This window comes from Sabethes cyaneus, chromosome 2, assembly GCF_943734655.1.
Source record: "Sabethes cyaneus chromosome 2, idSabCyanKW18_F2, whole genome shotgun sequence".
NCBI lineage: Eukaryota > Metazoa > Arthropoda > Insecta > Diptera > Culicidae > Sabethes > Sabethes cyaneus.
In genome coordinates this window covers 155,702,801-155,724,100 of record NC_071354.1, presented here as the reverse complement: position 1 = coordinate 155,724,100, position 21,300 = coordinate 155,702,801, and the positions used below count along the sequence as shown (strand labels likewise).

Below are 21,300 nucleotides of genomic sequence, written 5' to 3'. Positions count from 1 at the left end.
TTTCCGCGGTCGTTAGCGATCTCAAATAAACGAACTCATTCACCACTTCTAGTTCATCGCCGACAACGGTTGCCGTCTGTGGGAGGCACGTGGTTGTTTCCTCTAAGCCTTTTCATACATTTGTTCTTCGATGAATTAGCTCATAGACTCCGCTTTCAATCTGGCATCGCATGATTGCGTATGTCGTCGCAAAGCTCTTATGATATTAAAGTCTTCAGCAAAACCTAGCAGTTGGCTAACTTTGCTAAAAAGCATGGACATCAGAACGATGGAGCAAGAGCATGGAGGATAAACCGTCCCCTGGTCACTCGAGTGTATCCCCAAGATGCGCACGAAACGCTTCACACGATCCAATGTAGCTCCGTTCAGATCACATCAGCTGGTCTCGATCGACTGTATCATATGTTGCTTTTAAGTCAATAAAGATATGATACTTTGGCACGTTGTACTGCCACATTTCTGCCAGATCTATCGGATGGTAAAAATTTGATCCGTCTCTAAACAAAAGCCACACCTGCCAATAATTGATATGTGCAAATCTGCCACCTCTGTTCATTGACTCCGATCCTTTCCTCTACGTGATGCCGGCTGGGGTACGCAACCTTGGTTGTCGTACGCAAACAGGGAAGGGGGAACAGTGCCTCCCGCCCACTTTAAGATGGCAGCCCCGTCAGCGGGATAGGGACCTTAGGCTAACAATCTGCTGTGTCCGAAAACGTAACGTTTTTATACAGAAAATGAAAGAATAAATTGATCTAAATTATTGGCAACGACTTTTAGCATGAAAACACGGGCACGAACCGAAACATGGAATATACTGACCCTTGCCCAGTAGGGTAAACTGGTTCAACTTGCAAGGGAAGCTAACCGTCTGAAGTTTGAAATTCTGGGATGAGTGAGGCCCCATTTGGGAACCGTTGTGTTAGTCAGTTCAGATCTAAATTATAAAAACGGCGTCTGATACCTTTTTAATAATTAATTATCATAGTTATGGTCGTATAGTCGTAACTTGTAAAATTGCACTTCATCGGCATGCTGATATTATACATTTTATACAAGGCAAGTTTGTTCAAGTAGTGTTGTTTGCGAGTGTTATTGTGATTATCGGAAATAAAACGCTTAAATTTTTCTTTGGGTATTATCATGTAGAGGAAAAATACGAATATATTTTGTGTTTTTTGGGGTTCTTAACCTATTCTTATTTAGTTTGTAGTCATTCACAATGAACTGTATATACTCTTACGCTCTGGATAGAAAAATGTCTTGGGTGCAATTTTAAAAGAGATGTTCAAAATGCAGGTTTATAAGAATACTAAGCACTTAGATTTCGTCCTATTGCGCATGTAACGACTAGAGTCACCTCCAAAACAAATAATCCATATGAAACAATACTAGCGATGTACATAACAACGTTTAAAACTTAGGTATATAAAACAGAACAAAATCAACTTTTCATTTACAAAGATTTACGTTCAAAACAATGCAGCACAATCGTTGAATATCTAGAAGACAATGTATGATTTTGATTCAGTTTTGCTTTGAACAATATCATTTAAAGTTAGGAAGATTTGTCGGAAGAGTAGGAGGTCTTAATGCGTTTTATCATAGGTATTTTTATGGCCGTAGCCGGAAACGTATCCGGAATTGTCCGCCATATCTTTGCGGCCCGAAATTCCCTTACCCTTGCCGGACTCGTCGAAACGCTGCTTATGCGATCCAGTATAGCGAGATGTATCAGTTAACCTGGCCACCGTTTCAGCAGCCTTACCGGGCTAAAAAAGAAACAGAATAACTTAAGATCAACTAAAATTGGTGAGGATTTTTGTGTACTTACGGTTGCATTATGAACACCTGGTGCTCCGCAATTAGCCATTTTGCTTTTGATTTCCTCAAGTTCCACCTTCTTGGTCTTCGCCAGATCTTCGAGAAATTTATTATAGTCTTCGAATGTAAGCTTCATCGATTTTAGCTTCTTAAAGTGGATACCGGTGTCAGTTGTGGTAATTTTTTTGTCGATAACCTGTGTTTTAGAGAATTAATTTAGCCGTTTATTTTCAGAATATATTTACGGATCTATTTTTATTATGATTCAACAACAGATCTTTCGTATATAAAATATAATTAGAAGAAGACAACCAACCTACCTTTGCTTGTTTCATCCACTTATCACTCTGGGACAGGGTCAAGTGTTTTCCATCCGATTTAGTGTCCCCAAACTTGGAGAATGCCTTGAATTGCTCTTTAAAAGCAGCAGTCGAAACGGGGGCGACAACACAGGCAGTTCCATTATCTTCCTTCTTGGAAGCGGTATTGTTTTCGGTCGATTTTGCTATCGCACCCTTTGAATCGCCAGTGGGTGCGGGGTCTTCCAATGCCATTTGCGCTACTTCTACCGTGGCCTTGTCGACTGCATCGGAACCGTTCTGCTGCCTATCGGACATGATAATTGACCTGCAAAGATAAAGATATCACATTAATCATAGTGCATTGTAAATTTAAAATATTCGCAGCACAAACCGATGGATAGCCACATGAGAATACATTTTGATTCAAAACTAAACTGTGCACTTTGCCGGAGTTTGTTTTATTTCGTCATAACAATATCAATGACGATTACAATAGAAGCTTTAGAATAGGAAAACTGCTCACACGAATGGACGTGATGAGATTTTGTTATTTCGCGCTAAGCTGAAGCGTCAATGTTGTAGCAAAGTCATGATCTCATATGTCCAGCAAGCAGACCGCGGTGTTTACTTTATAATTCCTACCACACTAGAGAGTGCTAATTGGCGTCAAGTCACTGCTCATCTGTTTATGTATCGCCAAAAATACTGCTGATAAAAGTATGGCGATAGGGGAGAAGTGTCCCATTTGATTACTATATACGTTTACTCTGTATTTTAGGAATTTGGCCGACCTAAGTTGATAAATAACTCATTTCTTTAAATTTATTTTGAAAATTTAACGACTTTAGAATATGGCATTAATACTGGATTCTATATTTTTGATAAAGTCTGAAAGCTTTCCGCGTTAAATTGAAACTTTATTGAATTACGTAAGGCGCTCGCCCCAGCCAAGATGTGTCGTAAGTTACGACTCGTAGCGAATAAAACGATCTTCAGCAATGGCGGCTGGCTCATAGGATATGCGAAGTAATTCAATATTATAGTCCAGAAGCAATTGGGTTAAGAATTATTGCGTTTAACCCCAAGTTACTAATTATAAGCTTCTAGGAAACTGACGTTCTTACTACAAAAAACCAATTCAATGGACAACGGACAAAGCAGTTTCTATTATGAGGAATTTGCTGAGCTGTCATTAGAGGGGCTTGACCTAGTGGGTCGAGTCGCCTGAGTAATGGGAACGTGCAGTCTGGCAAACTGGAGTAATGTAGCTGGTGCGGTAAAAAGTCGCATTGTGAATATCAAAATTTGTCTGCATTCTATACATTTAATATAAGAATATTTCCCATAAATTGCCGGCAAACTCGAACTCGTTATATCCATCTTCCCCTATGAGCATAATCTAAATTATCAGCGTTATTCGATTATAAAAAAGTCTTATCTGAAATACACGTCTTGCACATTCCTACTGTACTCAGTTGCTTCTCCATGTTTCTGGTGCCGTTCAAATTCCCCAGAAGACATCCAATTCAGAAACAACCAAAAACGTTGGATAAAGATTCATATTAGAGTCGTTACAAATACTAATGATTTCACACTATAGTTTTTCATCAATATAATAAATCTTTTCTAGACAAAATGATTTCTTTTCAATTAGGGTAATAAATCCAATCATATCTGCAGCTGTATCCAATTTGTAGATTTACAGCAAAATCAAATAGTAGTGTCCAAATTATGTACAGCTGCAGGTGGGGTTCAAAATTGGTTGGTTGTCCTACTGATATGCGCTAACGTAAGAATGGGTACAAATCTTATGCAAATAGGACACTCTTCAAATTGGAAACGAATCCCTTTTAGTTCTGCCCAGACTCAAACAAAAGGTGGGGCACCGACCTTTCAAAAGTAATCGTAGGATAGCAGATCTTTTTACGCAATTAATTTATTTATGGCAAAAATTCCGGTTGAATTGGTTGACAACTCCAAAGTTCGGAGTTCCACTGTTAGGATTTTTTTACATTAAAATTTATAGAGACGGGATGTGTTCCACTCTGGGTTCACCCGTGAAATTTAAATTGGATTTGAAATCAAACTTAAAATTAAACTTTAGATTAGACATTAGGTTAGCCTTTGGATTTGAATTTGGGCTTGGCGTTTTGTTTAAAATTCAATCAAAACTGAATTAAAAATTGAACTTCAAATTTCGAACTTGGAACCTCAATTCGGTAGTTCGATTACAATACATCGAGGAAGAAGCACCATTTGTGTCTATAAATAACCCAACGTACCAAAAGGTGGAGTTTGAAGATACGTTGCGCGCTCCTTTTGTCCAGCGCCTCTATGGTTTAAAGGTACATTACTAACAGCGAGCCGCATGCCCTGGCGGGTGTTGTGGGTTCGAATCCGGTTATAATCTCAGATTATAGTTTATAGAGTTCGACTCATGCACCTTCCAGCATTGGGCAAAAGGTAGGAGTTACAACGACTACTTGTTAAGCGTAGTTACTAATAACCCCCGTCCCCCCTCTCACCTTTCCGCTCTTTCTCCTTCACTTTAAAAATTTCAGTACTTTCCCCTACCGTCTCTTCATCATTTGTAGAACCAACGTTTCAAAAAATATTAATGCATATGCCTGACCGCATTTCAAGGTTAAAACTAAAACCACGAGGTTGGTCTAATAACAACACGGCCACTGGTGGACCGCTCTTCCCAATAGCCTAGCAATAACGTTACGTTAGTTTCTTGCGACGACCGAACAGAAAACCAAATTGACCACATTTGCATCAGTCGGAAGTGGAACAGGAGCCTTTTTGATGTACGCAACAAGCGAAATGCCAATAAAAATGGCCTTTGTAGAATTCCGAGTCTCGAAGTTGCCGAAGTTGGCTGGTAAACGGCTGAATAATGCGTACCGTCGGTGCCTTGTGCACGTGTAGGCATAAAATAGACCCTACAGTGGTCCATAGCCTCTTATTCAGCAACTCCTATTCCTACCTCCTCGTGGTACCAGCCGGGATACGAGCAGCTTTGGTGGAGATCGGGTAACCAAACCCGGTGGAAGCCAAGGTCGTATGCTGACAGGAAAGGAGGGCTCTTTCGAGCTTCGTTGGCCCTCCGGGTTGGTGTAGCAGGCTTTGCAAGCCGTCACCACGAAAAATACTAAAGCACGGAACGAAGAACAAATATATTCTTACTAGAACAATCGGAATAGACCCACGCGACGAAAAAGGACTATGGATTGGAAACTCGGGACGTGGAACTGCCGATCTCTCAACTTCCAAGGGAGCACTCGAGTGCTCTCCGACGTATTGAAGAGCCGCAAGTTCGACGTCGTAGCGCTGCAGGAGGTGTGCTGGAAGAGCTCAACGGTACGTACGTTCAGAGATGGACATACCATCTACCAGAGCTGCGGCAACACACACGAGCTGGGTACAGCTTTCATAGTGATGGGCGAGATGCGGAAACGAGTGATCGAGTGGTGGCCAATCAATCTTCGAATGTGCAGGTTGAGAATCAAGGGCCGATTCTTCAACATAAGCATCATCAACATGCACAGCCCTCACCTCAGAAGTACCGATGACGACAAGGATGAATTCTACGCGCAGTTGGAGATTGAATACGACCGCTGCCCAAAACATGATATCAAGATCGTCATCGGGGATTTCAATGCTCAGGTCGGCCAGGAGGAGGAATACAAACCGGTGATTGGAAGGTTCAGTGCACACCAGCGAACCAATGAAATGGGCCTAAGACTTATCGACTTTGCCGCCTCCAAGAATATGGCCGTACGTAGTACCTTTTTCCAGCACAAAATCCATCACAAGTACACCTGGAGGTCACCAAATCAGACAAAATCACAGATCGACCACGTTTTGATCGACAGTCGGCACTTCTCAGACATTATCGACGTCAGATCCTATCGAAGCGCTAACGTTGACTCGGACCACTACCTAGTGATGGTTAAGATGCGCCCAAGACTCTCCGTTGTGAACAACATTCGGTACCGACGCCAGCCTCGGTTAGATCTCGCGCGGCTGAAGCAGACAGACGTCGCCGCAAACTACGCGCATTCACTCGAAGCTGCGCTGCCGGAAGAGGACGAGCTGGACGAAGCCCCTCTCGAGGATTGTTGGAACACTATCAAAACAGCCATCAGCAGTGTAGCGGAGAGCTCCATCGGGCATGTGGTCCGGAATCAGCGGAACGATTGGTTTGACGATGAATGTAGGAGGGTGATGGATGAGGAGAACGCTGCGCGGGCGGCCTTGATGCGCAGTGCCACACGTCAGAACGTGGAAAGACACAAACAGAAGAAGATGCAGCGAAACCAAATCTTTCGGGAGAAAAAGCGCAACCTGGAAGAGCAGGAATATGCAGAGTTGGAGCGGCTGCATCGTTCTCGGGAAACGCGGAAGCTGCTACCAGAAACTGAACGGATCCCACAAACGCTTTGTGCCGCGAGCCGAAATGTTTCGGGATAAGACTGGCAGTATTCTGACGGACGATCGTGAGGTGACGGATAGGTGGAAGCAGCACTTCGACGAACACCTGAATGGCGCCCAGGCGGAAAACCATGTCGGCGGGGAAAGCGATTTCGACGGTGCAGCAAACGGGGAAGAGGTGCCAGTCCCAACGATAGGCGAAGTTAAGGAGGCCATCATGCAGCTAAAGAACAACAAGTCAGCTGGAAAAGATGGCATCGGAGCGGAGCTTATTTAAATGGGACCAGAAAAGCCCCAAGCAACACAGCTTGTTATAGAATAGTATAACATTACATACATCAGAACTTCTCTATTACCAGAAAAGCGCAAAAAATTGAAGCCTAATGAAACAACAATTGAAAGAAGTATGTATCAGGTTATTTCATACCATTTTAAAACGTTATTATAGCATAAGCTACAACTTGTTCTTCCAGTAGTTTAAATTTAGTAATGGAGACATAATAAAAGCTTTGTGTTGACATGTTGACAAAAACAAACTTTATTCATTTGATATGAGCTGCAAATAAATTCATGTTATCACAAAACATCTCAAAACCTTAATAATAACGACACATGTTTTCAAAGTACGTTTATAGTACTCTTAAACGGCTACTTTCCATGAAGATTATTTTCTAACTTGTATTGTGTGTTACTTGGGGCTGGCCGTTTGTCTGCACCGACTAATTATTAGAATTTGGGATACGGAACAGCTACCGGAGGAGTGGAAAGATGGGGTTATCTGCCCGATCTACAAAAAGGGCGACAAGTTGGAATGCGAGAACTATCGAGCGATCACTTTTCTCAATGCCGCTTATAAAGTGCAGTCCCAAATCATTTTCCGCCGTCTATCACCAATTGCGAATAGATTTGTGGGAACTTATCAAGCCGGCTTCGTCGAAGGTCGGTCTACAACGGATCAAATAGTTACACTGCGGCAAATCCTCCAAAAGGGTCGTGAATACAGAGTTCCCACGCATCATTTATTCGTTGACTTCAAAGCCGCATATGATACCATCGACCGGAAAGAGCTATGGAAAATCATGGACAGGAACAGCTTCCCCAGGAAGCTCATCAAACTGATTAAATATACGATGGATGGTACACAGTGCTGTGTTCGGATTTCGGGTGGATTGTCAAGTTCATTCGAATCACACAGAGGGCTTCGTCAAGGTGATGGTCTTTCATGCCTGATGTTCAACATAGCGGTACAAGGTGTTATGAACCGAGCGGATATCAACACGCGGGGCACGATATTCAACAAATCTAGTCAATTCGTCTGCTTTGCCGATGACATGGATATTATAGGCAGAACATCTGTGGCGGTGGCTGAACAGTCCACCAGACTAAAGCGCGAGGCAGAAAAGATTGGGTTAAAGGTAAATACGTCTAAAACAAAGTACATGCTGGCCAGCGGAACCGAGGCCGAACGACACCGCTTGGGCAGTAGTATATTGATCGACGGCGATGAGTTTGAGGTAGTCGATGAATTTGTCTACCTTGGCTCACTGGTAACGGCGGACAATGATACCAGCCGTGAGATTCGGAGGCGTATTATCAGCGGAAGTCGTGCTTACTATGGGCTCCACAAGCAATTGCGGTCGAGCAGACTAAGTCCCCGTACAAAGTGCACCCTGTACAAAACGCTTATTAGACCGGTTGTTCTCTACGGGCATGAAACATGGACAATGCTCGAGGAGGACCTGCGAGTGCTCGGAGTTTTCGAACGACGAGTGCTAAGAACGATCTTCGGCGGTGTACAGGAGAACGGAGTATGGAGGCGGAGGATGAATCATGAACTCGCACAGCTCTATGGCGAACCCAGTATCCAGAAGGTAGCTAAAGCTGGACGGATACGATGGGCAGGGCATGTTGCAAGAATGCCGGACAACTACCCTGCAAATATGGTGTTCGCCTCAAATCCGGTAGGAACAAGACTTCCAGGAGCGCATCGAGCAAGATGGTTGGTGGAGCGAGATCTGGCGGAGAGTACTCGGTGTCCGAGGAATTGGAGAGCGGTAGCCCTCAACCGAGTTACATGGAGAAACTTTGTTCAACAGGCTTTGTCTTAGGATGGCAAGCCACCTAAGTAAGTAAGTAAGAAGTTGCCACTTGGACCGACCACTTGGACTCCCACGGACGCTAACCGTTGACGGCGACGAATTAGAAGCGGTAGAGGAGTTCGTATATTTGGGATCGCTGGTGACTGCGGACAACAACACTAGTAAGGAGATCCAGCGGCGCATCCAAGCGGGAAATCGGGCCTTCTTTGTCCTTCGTGAAACGCTACGATCAGGAAGCATACGCCGCCGCACGAAGCTAACAATGTACAAAACGCTTATTAGACCGGTAGTTTTTTATAAACTTGAAGCCGTGACGGTGCTCACGGACGACATACGCGCCCTTGCCGTGTTCGAGCGGAAAATACTGTAGACGATATTTGGCGGAGTAGAAACTGGAAGCGGAGAGTGACGGAAGCGTATGAATCACGAGCTACAGGCACTACTTGGGGAGACTCCCATCGTACATCTAGCGAAACTTAGCAGGCTACGGTGGGCCGGACACGTCGTAAGGATGCCGGACGACAGTGCGACGAAAATAATCCTCTTCGACAACCCTATCGGCACCAGGAACAGGGGGGGGCCCACGTGCACGATGGCTCGACCAGGTCGAAAGCGATTTGCGACTTCTGAGAGACGACGACGGAAATTGGCGACGAGTGGCCCAAGACCGAGTTAAATGGAGACGAGTGCTTGAAACAGCTCGAACCACCCCGGCTCTATGCTGAAGAAGAAGAAGAAGAAGAAGAAGAAGAAGAAGAAGAAGAAGAAGACGAACAGTCATGAACCGAGTTGAATGGAAACGACTTCTGTGTTCAGCACACTCTAAAGGAGTTTTGATAATAACCAATTAAAAGACAGTGAAATAACTCATCTAATATGCAATGATAATTTCAATTGGGATAGATCAATTTTGGTGTCGATCGCTGAAGAACGAGGACGACTGCATCACAACCTAGCTAGTTGAAGTTTTAATGTTAATATATGTCAGCTAGAAACTTCTGTGTAACACCTTCCATCGCACAAAAAATAAATCCATCGAAATGCAGCTGACTGGTATATTAAGCGCCGGACAGATGCCTTCGGAAACAGACAAGAATAATAAAGCACCGGACAGATCTTATGTTTTGACTCGTGCTAACGTCTGAACCGGCAGATCTCTACATTCAATGTCTCATGTTACCGACCTAATCGTAAAATAAAGCCCGGCATCATTTTCGTGTGGCAAACCAGCCGACCAGCACCGCGCACCACAGAGCAACGAAACGTGTTACACCTGACATTTCGGACGTCGGAACAAGTCTGGTATTGTACCACTCCTCTAAAACCTGTGCTTCTCAGCTAACGATTCCATCAGCGCTATATTTCGATGCAAATGGAGAGAAATGTATCAAACACGTGAACCGCATGTAATTGATACCAACCCAAAGATATACATCAAGGAAAGCAGATTTTCCGTGCATGCTTCATATGGTTTTACACCTTTTTCGGACAAATTAGCTACAGAAAGGGAGTGTATCGTCATTACAAATTGGCGTACATAATTTAGACCTCCTACAGAGATTTGACTGGAAATGAAAAGTTTACCGTTGCGGCTACAATGCCGGACACAACAAAACCTTGGAATGACCGACTGCTTATTATCTACGGCTATTATATACTGTCAGAATCTTAAAACTTTCGCTCGAATCATCTGTAACCTGCTATTTACAGCGGCAGCCGATTATGACATCATCCCAAACCACGCAAGTATAATGCCAAAACAAATAATTTTAGACATTACTTCATGGACAAGCGCAGCACATTGTTTGGCTACTCATTCACTGTGAGTTGATAGCGTTAACTCTATCAGCCACATCGGCGACGCTACCGAAACGGACGCGACACGGTGTGAATGTGCGCGCGATAGCGACGTTTCCTCCCAGGGAGTCATCATTTCAACATTTCAAGTTCCCGCCAAGCGCATTGCCCGATACCTACAGTGGTTTTCGCTCGATTTGGAGTTGGATAAATACTCTCCAGATGGCAAACGCGTTAGGGTGTTGGCCGGTTGAAAACAATGTGAACTTTTGTGTTTGTTTTTATGCTACGAGAATGTTGATGAATTCAACTAGCTTGCTAACCCGCTGACTTTAGCATAATGCTCGATTCTTATGTTAATTTTTATTGATATTTTCTGTTCTCTTTGGTTATGCTGTAATCGTACAGACGTTATGTTGCGTCTATTTACAAATGTCAAAGTGACAAATGTGAGTAAGATGGTAAGATGGTTAATTTGAACATTTAAGTATCAAAAGTGTTGTGTCACGCACACTCGAAATTAATAAATCAGCAGTTCATGCATTCTTCGAATTGTTGGAAAATACGGCAAACGTTTCTCTCCAGTTTAACTATACATATAACGCTTATAAACTCAGAATTAGAAAATTAATCGTTTCAAACTAGTAAACTCCAAACTTAACTTCTGATTTTTTTGCTGGCATAAGGATCCTTGGGTGTCATTTCTTCGTTTTTAAATAACCAATTTGCGCAAAGCTGCAAACAAGGCGCACAGAGATTACATAAAGGGCGATATAACTGCTTAACAAGTGTTCTGCCTCAAATGAAATAGGTTGTATAAGTTTTCTAATTTCGGCTGAATAACTATTGTAGAATTGTTTACATTTTTTTTTTCTTCTTCTGTTGGGTACTCTCACCACTGCGTCCATTATTTTGAACTATTGTGGTATGCCCCATTGTCTCTTTTGCTGTACGCTTCAGGCTTACCTATCACTTATTGAAGAAGTGGTAGGCTGGAAGCTGGAGCGAGACAGGTGCCAATCAGGGATGACTTGGTTTATAAACCTTATAGTCCTGATCGGCGACGCAAACCAGATCTCGCTAGGCTCTAGTAGGGCCTTTTTGAGATACTGCAGTCTGCGTCCTATTAGTGCTCCACAATTGCAGAGTAAGTGTTCCGAGGTTTCGCTCTCGGTATTGCACAGGCGACAAATATCATCTTGCACGAAACCGAGATTCCGAAGATGATATTTACTCGGGCAATGTCCTGTCACCAGACCGGTAAACGTGCTGAGGTCTCTCTTATTGAGACTCAGCAGCTTCTGAGTAACCTTAATACTAGGCATTATAAATTTCTTTGATTGTTTACATAAATTTTATTCGATGCATATTCAGCTATGGCTGAATAATAATGGCTGCTAAAATGCATAATCAGCGCTTAAATGTTTTTTGGGAAGAGCTTTTATTTGACATTGAAATCGGTTACCGAGAAATTAGCAGTCATTAACTTTTCGTCGAAAAGCCCAATTTCGGAAGCAGTTTTTTGGGCCAAAAGCGGGGTTCTGCTTATAGAAATGTAGTCACTGCATTCTTCTTGCCAATCTGAACACAGCGAATATATTTTCATGCACAGAATTTTTGTTTCAAACAAAAAAATTGCTTTTGAAATTTGCAGAATCGATGACGACTAATTTCACCTTAAGCGGTTCCGAAGAAAATTGTGTTGTTTTCACATTTTTGCTTATAACTTTGAACGTTTTGGCCCAAACTTCGAACAGTTGCAACACTTCCGAATAAAATACTCATTAGTATTGATAATAGCATAAAATCTTTCGGTTATTGTGCTCCATCGTGTTCGCTAGAATGTCCTCTATCTGGTGAAGCATGAAATTAAACTGTAGGAGTAGGAAAATAAATCGTTTTGATTATAAAGCTGCACAAAATCTATTTACTTTAGATATAGTACATTCAATTCGAAAATATTAGCAATTAACTGTAATAGATTCAAACTAATTGTGGCGCGAAAAAGCCAAATTATATTACATGCCGGTTTTAAACGACCGTGTTTAGTAAAAAGTGTATAATTTCACTCAATAAAGTTGAGTGGCACGACAAATATTAATATCTATCAAAATCACATGTTATATAGATATCCGATGTTTGAGGCAGATATATTCGAAGTTTGAAGGTCGACGATGAAAGTGTTCAAAGTTTGACACATAGGTGAACTGTAACTTTCAGTGATTATTAACCCCTCTAAGGTCTACATCATTTTTAGCGCCGCAAAATTCACTAAAATGGCCATAACTTCTTTATTTTTCAATATTTTTTCACCAAATTCGGGAATTTTGCCGAAAATATTTTCTATTTTCATAATATCTATAGATAATGGCCATATGCCATATGGTCCCGGAGTTATTCCGGAGTTCCTTGGGGGACCGAGATATGGCTTTTTTAGATAAAGTTGCCAAATATCTAAAATTTGTTTGAAATCTGTTGATTTTTGAAAACATATCATCGACTGTGGACATATCAGTTACTTTGCCGCAGTTATGAGCCATGGTGCGTGCCATCCGGATCCGGGGGGACACTATAAATCCGGAACCGGTTCCCGTAACGGGGCATTTCAGCATCAGTAAAGCATGTCGTGTCGCATATCAAAAAACATCAGCATTCGATAAAATAGCGATTGGCGATCATCTCATGTCTTTCAGAGCCCATATGGCCGATTCCAGGTCCCGGACAAGTTCCTCCGAAATCCGTTCTGTGCTTGAATCAGAAAAGAAACCCTCCCCGGACCCGGAACCGGTCATACGGCCTCTGAGAGACATGAGATGATCACCAATCGCTATTTTGTCGAATGCTGATGTTTTTTGATATGCGACACGACATGCTTTACTGACGCTGAAATGTCCCGTTACGGGAACCGGTTCCGGATTCATAGTGTCCCCCCGGATCCGGATGGCGCGCACCATGGCTCATAACTGCGGCAAAGTAGCTGATATGTCCACAGTTGATGATATATTTTCAAAAATCAACAGATTTCAAACAAATTTGAGATATTTGGCAACTTTATCTAAAAAAGCCATATCTCGGTCCCCCAAGGAACTCCGGAATAACTCCGGGACCATATAACATATGACCATTATCTATAGATATTATGAAAATAGAAAATATTTTCGGCAAAATTCCCAAATTTGGTGAAAAAATATTGAAAAATAAAAAAGTTATGGCCATTTTAGTGAATTTTGCGGCGCTAAAAATGATGTAGACCTTAGAGGGGTTAATGTAAAACAATATTTCGGCAATCTTTACCGTTATAACGCTAGCCGCCTGAAGCTTGAAATCCTGGGGCTGAGCGAGGTCCGTTGGCTAAATACTGGTGAACACAAATACACCATACGGGTAAGTTTTTCTCTACTCTGGCATGTGAAGGGAAAGTGCTACTGGAGCGTTCGGTGCGTAGTTGAAGGCAACGTACGACAGCTACTCGCCACTAGACACCAAGATCGTCATCGGGGTTATGAACGCTCAAGTCGGCAGGGAAGCAATGTACGGAAGATAGGTGATCGGGCCACGTAGCCTGTACACCGACACGAACTATAACGGCCAGCGATGCATCAACTTTGCGGCTTACCGAGGCTTGGTGATCAGGAGCACTTTTTTGCCCGCAAAAATATTCACAAAGGCACCTGGAGATCACCTTACCAACGAATCTTGAACCAAATTGACCATATTCTCATCGAGGGCCGGTTTTTTCGAAAGTTACCGCGGATATCGACTCGGACCATTACCAACTAGCAGTACACGTGCGCTCAAAACTCGACGGTCTATACCTCGCGACAAAGCCGCTCTCCTCGGTTAGACGTTCGGCAATTAGACAACCCGCGAGTTGCCGAAAACTACGCACGTATACAGCCTGAATTCGTTAATTGGGCCACGACTGCACTCCAGCTGATTCGCTAATTGGGCCGACTGACAGTTGTTAGAAATTTCTAAACTCGAAAATTCCATACAATTTTGACATTCAAGTTGTCACATAGCCCAATTAGCGAGCACCCAATTAACGAACCGCCCAATTAACGAACCACCAATTAACGAAACTTTGCTGTACTGGATGAAATTCTGCTTTTTCCTGTGAAACTAGATGCTTCGACCGTTGAAATCGGATGGAATATAATACGCTCGGCCATCAATGAGGCCGCAACCGCGGTGAGGAAACTTCGAGCGCACGAAATGATTGGTTTGACGGGGAATGCAAACAAGCGGTTGAGAGGAAAAGAAGAGCTTGGGAAAACTATCTAAGTATATCCACGAGAGAGAATTTGGCCAAGTATCGACGAGCGCGGAATGAGTTGACCACGATCCTGAGGAGGAATAAGCGCTAGACGGAGGACAGCGATCGCGAGGAGCTAGAACAACTATTCTGGGTTATTGACACGCGCAAGTTTAATGAGAAGGTGAACCAAACTCGTGAGGGCTACACATCTAGACCTGACAATTGTAGGGACGAGGGAGGGGATCTAATCACAAACGAGCGCAAGGTGATCATCAAGTGGAAGCAGTTCTTTGATGAGCATCTCAATGGAGATATAACAGAAGGAGACGCAACGGAAATTAATCTACGAGTGCCTTCAAACGATAACAACGTGATAACAACGTGCTCCCGATCTCGAAGAGATCTGGCTAAAAATCGGGCCGCCAGAAAGGACCGGTTCCCGGTAGAACTTTATAAAAATGGCCAAAAACCGCTAGGTGCGGTACTTCACTGGGTAATTTCCAGGATTTGGGAGGAGAAGAAACTATAGAATTGGAAGGAAAGTGTGGTCTGTCCCAACCAGAAATAGCTAGATTGTTGTAATTTGCGCGGCATTACGCTAGTCAACGCTGCCTACAAGGTGCACGTTCAGATTTTGCTCCGCCGTCAATCTCCAATACCAAAATAATTCGTAGGGCTGTGTCAGGCAGCCTTTATGGGGCCCGTGCTACTGCGGATCACATTTTTACTCTCCGAAAAATCCTCCAGAAATATCGGGAGCTGGATATCAGGGAGGCATACGATACAGTCGAACGCGAACAGCTATGGCAGATACTGTACGGATACAGTTTTCCGGACAAAACAACGACGATGAACTGGTAGTGGTTGATGAGTTTGTATATTTAGGATCTCCGGTCACCGCCGATAATAATAATACGAGTAAGGAGATTCAATGACGTTTTCAAGCTGGAAGTCGAGTGTGCTTTTCCCTCCGCAAGACGCTTCGATCAAGAAGCATACGCTGCCGCACAAAGAAGACGATGTACAAAACACTAATCAGTCCGTCAGTCCTCTACGGACTTGAGACTGTAACTTTGCTTGCGGAAGACATACGTGCACTTGCGTATTAGAACGAAAGGTGTTGCGGACGATTTTGGCGTAGTACAAACGGATAATGGAGAATGAGGTTGCAGGCAGTTCTTGGAGATTGTAACCCTGGTGAAGGTTAGGAGACTACGGTGGGTCGGCCACGTCGCAATGCCAGACGACTGTGCAGTGAAATCCGTTCTCTTCAAGAATCCCATCGGCACCAGGAATAGAGGGGCTCAACGTGTGCTAGATGGCTCGACTAGGTTGAAGCCGACCTGCGTATGGCGAGGCGGGCGCAACGAATTGGCGAATTGGGGGGCAGGGGTGCTTCTGGCATATCAGGAGAGTTTGTATAGCCAGCTGAACAGTGTGGTTGAGAAAATCTTCAAATCCACTTGGACTACTCAAACGTGAAGAGTGGCTCAAATAACGCAAACTTTGAACGCGTCATGGGACGCCATGGCATATCCAACGACGAAAGAAAAAAGCTGAGTGTCGTTACGATATTCGCCGATTGGAGATCCCTGAGGTGAAAAGACCTGTTGTCGAACAACTTTAATCCCGAGCTACAGGGTTACTAACTGGTGGAACTATCGAAGAGCAATATAGCGGTATCAAGAACGCCTTTATCACGACCAGTTACGAAACCCTCGGCAAAGTGCGCATCGAGCGGAGGAAGTGAGCACAAACTATTAAGTGACTAAGACAAATGCCCGTCGGCGATACATCGAACTAGAGAGGGCGGTTAAGCAATCTTGTATGCTCGTCAAGAGAGCCAGGACTAATTCTCTAGCCAAAGATGAAGAAACCGCCACCACCAATGTACAACTTTTCTCGTCGATTTAGTGGTCGTCTTCAGCATAAAGCCGGTTGGTTCGCTTTCGATCTGGACGTGCCTTCTTGCGCATCGGGCTTGGCTGTCCAAGCAGTACCCGTTGCTCGGGACTTAGTGGTGCCAGGATGAATGCTAAGATACCGCTAAAGAACAGAACTGGTCAGTTTCCGACTGACCGTACAGAACAGCTACAGAACTGAACAGTGATAGACTGAAAATTTTGAACTGGTTTTTAAAGTGTCTTAGTCCGTTTAGCGACGATGAGCTCCATTGTCGACGTCATAAACGGCTGATAGCAACAGAAATTCGAGACCGTAGGTGGAATTGAAGAGGAGCGAACGTGATACGCAGAGAAGCATTTAACTGTAATCAGTAAGAACTACTAAAAAGAGATGGATCCTGAGAAACTGTCCTTGCGCCAGGTGAAAGTCATGGCGGGTAATCGTCGGCATTGGAAATATCTGATTTCATACCTTTGCTCTGTCTGACCGGCGAACATGGACCAATAACTACATAATCTTTACAACAAATGAAGACAATGGTAGAAGAAAGTAAAAAAATTAAATGAGTGAATAGTAACTTTACGGTAAGAAAAGACGTGAAGCTATTGGAAAATTAGGTGAGAACAGGATCATTTTAGCCACGTTCCCTTCAAAACCCCCATCGGCGCTCTAAACAATGGGACCCAAGCAGAGCTGCCATAAATACAGATATTTATGCATGCATAAATTTGGGACCCTACCGTTTCCTCCGGAGTATTTAATTTTCTCGATCTAATCTTTTAATTAACATAAATAGTTTATAGACTACTTTAAAATTCAGGAACATTAGTAGAGCCAGAAATCACAGCAACTGAAATAATTGATGGGTCCCAAATTTATGCATGCACAAATATCTGTATTTGTGGCAGCTCTGGACTCAAGTGCGAGATAGCTCGACAAGACCGAAGACGATTTGCGACTACTGAAATGCAGGCGAAATTAGCGACGAGTGACCCAAGACCGAGTTGAATGTAGGCAACTGCTTGAAACAGCATGGACCATCTAGGCTCGATGCTGACCTACCTGTCCGAGTTCGTTACTTACTTGTTTTATCCGTTTTTGAAAAAGTTCAATTTTTCGATAATATTTAATTAGCGAAGAAAGCATATTTCACCAGCATTACTGCAAACAGCTTTCGGAATTGAAGTTAACTGCACGTATATTTAGAAACCCATAGTTCTCCAAAATATTTTTGTTATTTTTGTTATGCTGTTCGTCTTACATACACTGTCCCTCTGTCTTTTTTGTACTATCATCTTCGAGTCACAATAACTGTCAGGACTAGCTATTCTTCATTATACCACTAAGTAGATGGCTACTAAATCTGAATTAACCGACTTTTAGCACTTTTCTTGTACATTTTAGCAATTGGATGCATATTCAAGGCCACGGTTATTAATAATGCATCTCCATACCTACTCTTAAAATAAATGATTGGGTTTGAATGTAAATCCAAAACCGTTCCGTCAGATACCAATATTTAGTTCCTTCAGATACCAATTTGTGAAGCAATTTCTTAAATCTAAAACAGTGTATGTATGCTATACTTACTAACAATAAGCAAAACTTTCAATTTCAATCACGTTCAATTTCAATTCAAAACCTAATTATGTATATTTTTAATACTTCGTAGAACGTCAAAATGGTTCACTTCATTGCACACTTCGATGTAACTCGAGCTGCGTTACAATTCTGGTCACGTTTCGCTAGGGAACATGCATAGTTTTTCTACTTATCCCAATTTGTTTATGTTACAAAAAGGATGTACGTAACAGATAGAAAATGATATCACTACAAAAATGTAATACAGCACTCATATGTTGTACTAGTATAAAAACATCAAAGGATATCCAAAGACCGAAAATGTATCATTACTACAATTCTAGAAAAACACAAACTTTATTTTAAATTTCTACGATAAAATAGGTGTGTTGATTTTTCGAATCATCATTTTGTATTAATCTGAGTGATGATGTAATATTCTCCCGACACTCATCGTTTGGAGTGCGACCGTATAGCAAAGCAAATGTCGCATAAACATGATTTATAGTTTTCCCATAATTCGCGCCCGATAGAAAGCCTTCCCGTGTGAGTCATCCAGGAAAATGAATAGAGAAAAAGTTTTCATCATCGTAGTTAAAGAAAAAGAAAGTTGGCCACTGACACATAATCAAGCTTGTTGCATTATAAACTGTTACAAAAAGCTTTTTTTTCTGATGATTTTTTAGTATATAACAGCCCACTATCTGGAACCTACAGTAATCATCTCATCACGAACGAACCTACCCATCAAATTAAATCGCGTTCTGTCAGCTTTCACTTTATACGCTGTAGCTTTTCCTTCATAAGAACACTACGTGTAAACAAAGGATATACTCCGGGCTGATACATTACACACCCACTTGTAAGGGGCGCTAATGATTTGGGGTGGTCAGCATGAAACCACGAAGTTGCTTCAAGCACGCGATTTTGTGCTGCATATCAGGGGTTCTAAGTGGGTCGGAGCTACACCGAATGCGGTTAATTATCATACCTGCACAGGCCACGTGTGGCGGTATTGGACTTTATCGTTTTAATGCTAGTAAATCTGAGTCAAACTTCGAAAATCTGTGCAGACATTTCTTTCAACAACAAAGCCATCCTCCATTCGTTTGATAGGGGACTGAAATGTCCACTGCGCATGAACAATTAAGTATTGATCCGTGCTTTTAGGAATCATCGTCATCATTGTTTCTTCCGTTACGAAGCTGGTATGATCTCATAAGATGAGATTTTTCATTGTTGGATGCCCTAAATTTGCATTGTTTTCATTATCTACACGAACTGATGATATTTAAACATTTCACAAACTGTTGCATCGTTTGTACCAGATCTGAGTTTTACATTGATTTTCGTCTCTAGCAGTTCCAAACCCCCTATGATTTAAAATAGAGTATTACCTCAGACACACTTAATTCACAAACGAGCGAAAACCACAGTAATTGATAGGTTTCAAATTTCCTTCCTGTCCAATTCGTTGTTAACCTTTTTGCACTGTTACTGTTGTTTTATTGAAAAAAATGAGCGATGGGGAGAAGAATCTATGCTATTGATATACACGAAACCAATTTAGATAACACTCGCGGGATGAGATCAGCATCAGGAGCGCCCTCCAACGCTTTATATTCTATTGCACTAGCGGCTACTTGCAATTTTGTCACGCGTACCAGAACCCGCCTGAAAACAGACTGAACGTGATGGCAGGCGCAAATACGCGACTAGCCATGCTTTTACCTATTTACTCTATACTCTGCGAGCAACAGAAGCACGGATGATGCCTTCGTCATGGGAATAGACTGAGAGTAGAAATGCTTATGATGAGATGTGTTTTATTTCACTATACTCTGAGTAAGACTTTTTTTCGAAAATATTAAAACTACAAATTCGCTGTAGGTTTGTTCAATCAATTTCATGAATATCATACTTTTAAAAATGCATGTAATCAACTCATTTCTGTTATCAGTTATTGGTTTATGTCATTGTCCAGCAATGTTATCGACAACAGCGAAATTTCCGCAGCGCTTTTCGGAAGCGTTCGCCGCAGAAACGATAAGTTTAACTTCGTAGAATTTTGGCCTTCTCGAATCACGTCTTAGTAAAAATTAACAACGTGATAATATTCGTGATATTATAATACCTATGTATATCTATTAGTTACTTGCATTTACTACATACTTCGAGCTTAGCTTAAATTTTATTTATCCTGAATTGGATTTACACCAGTCAAAGGCGATGATTAACATTCATTTGAAGCTTTGGCGTTATCACTACCGAGACGTTTTACAAACGAAAGGATTAGGCACTTGATCTCGTTTATTTTGTTTGTAATGAAGTTTTCTAATATCTTGATAAATGTCTGCTTTTAGTTGATAGTGAAATGTTAGACATCTCAACATCCTCGCTTCATGGCCGTAGCTCAACGTTTGCTCAACCTAATGAGTATCTGCGATCCAGGTTAGATGCGGCTCGTGACAACGTCTGATCTCGAGCGAGGAGCTAAATTATATAAGTTTTTTCGAAGGCTAAAATCAAGATAGCGGGTCCATCACGTCACACGGTAGCATGCCCCTAATACTTAATGTACTTATTGCAACATTTGGCTACAAATCTCATACAAAAATTGGCTCTGCCAATTAAGTATGTTTAACACGATCAGTTCGAGTTTTCATAATCAAAAATATCCTAAGTCCACCTCTGAGCAAACTGTCGACTGTTTGAACGATAGGTCTTCAAGTATATGGTCAATTACAGGGGAAACCTTCTACCTATCGCTAACTGAATTCTACAGGAGTTATTCGCCCACGTCGTTTGATTTTTGGACTGAATATTGCTTTTTATCTAGGTTTTTCACCCAGGTCTGTATCTGTATACGCCGGTGGTCGGTGATAGGACCCTATAGCCTGTACACTACCATTCACGATAAAGTCTTACTTACTTATTTGTCTATATTGGTATTACTTATTGGAGCATCTGGTACGGGGCTAAGATTGTTCGACCACAAGTGTTTGTGGAGGTCGTAGTAGGACCGACTTCCACTGATAATACGCCTTTTAATCTCACGGCTGGTATTGTTGTCGTCTGTTGCCAGTGAGCCAAGGTA

At 42.3% G+C, this 21,300-nt stretch overlaps 1 protein-coding gene across 2 annotated transcripts; it reads right to left on the bottom strand.

The window, feature by feature from the left end:
- Positions 1–1,140: 1,140 nt before the first annotated feature.
- Positions 1,141–19,848, bottom strand: LOC128736933 (tubulin polymerization-promoting protein homolog). 2 transcript variants are annotated; one of them, XM_053831445.1, is made up of 4 exons: positions 19,601–19,848; positions 2,145–2,451; positions 1,835–2,020; positions 1,141–1,772 (listed from the first exon to the last, which is right to left on the bottom strand). In XM_053831445.1, the coding sequence occupies exons 2-4, from the start codon at positions 2,439–2,441 to the stop codon at positions 1,590–1,592; spliced, it is 666 nt and encodes a 221-aa protein (XP_053687420.1). In that variant the 5' UTR covers positions 2,442–2,451; positions 19,601–19,848; the 3' UTR covers positions 1,141–1,589. The 2 variants fall into 2 exon arrangements, with proteins under 2 accessions (XP_053687420.1, XP_053687419.1); XM_053831444.1 differs by lacking the exon at positions 19,601–19,848 and adding an exon at positions 2,518–2,608.
- Between the last annotated feature and the right edge of the window lie 1,452 nt (positions 19,849–21,300).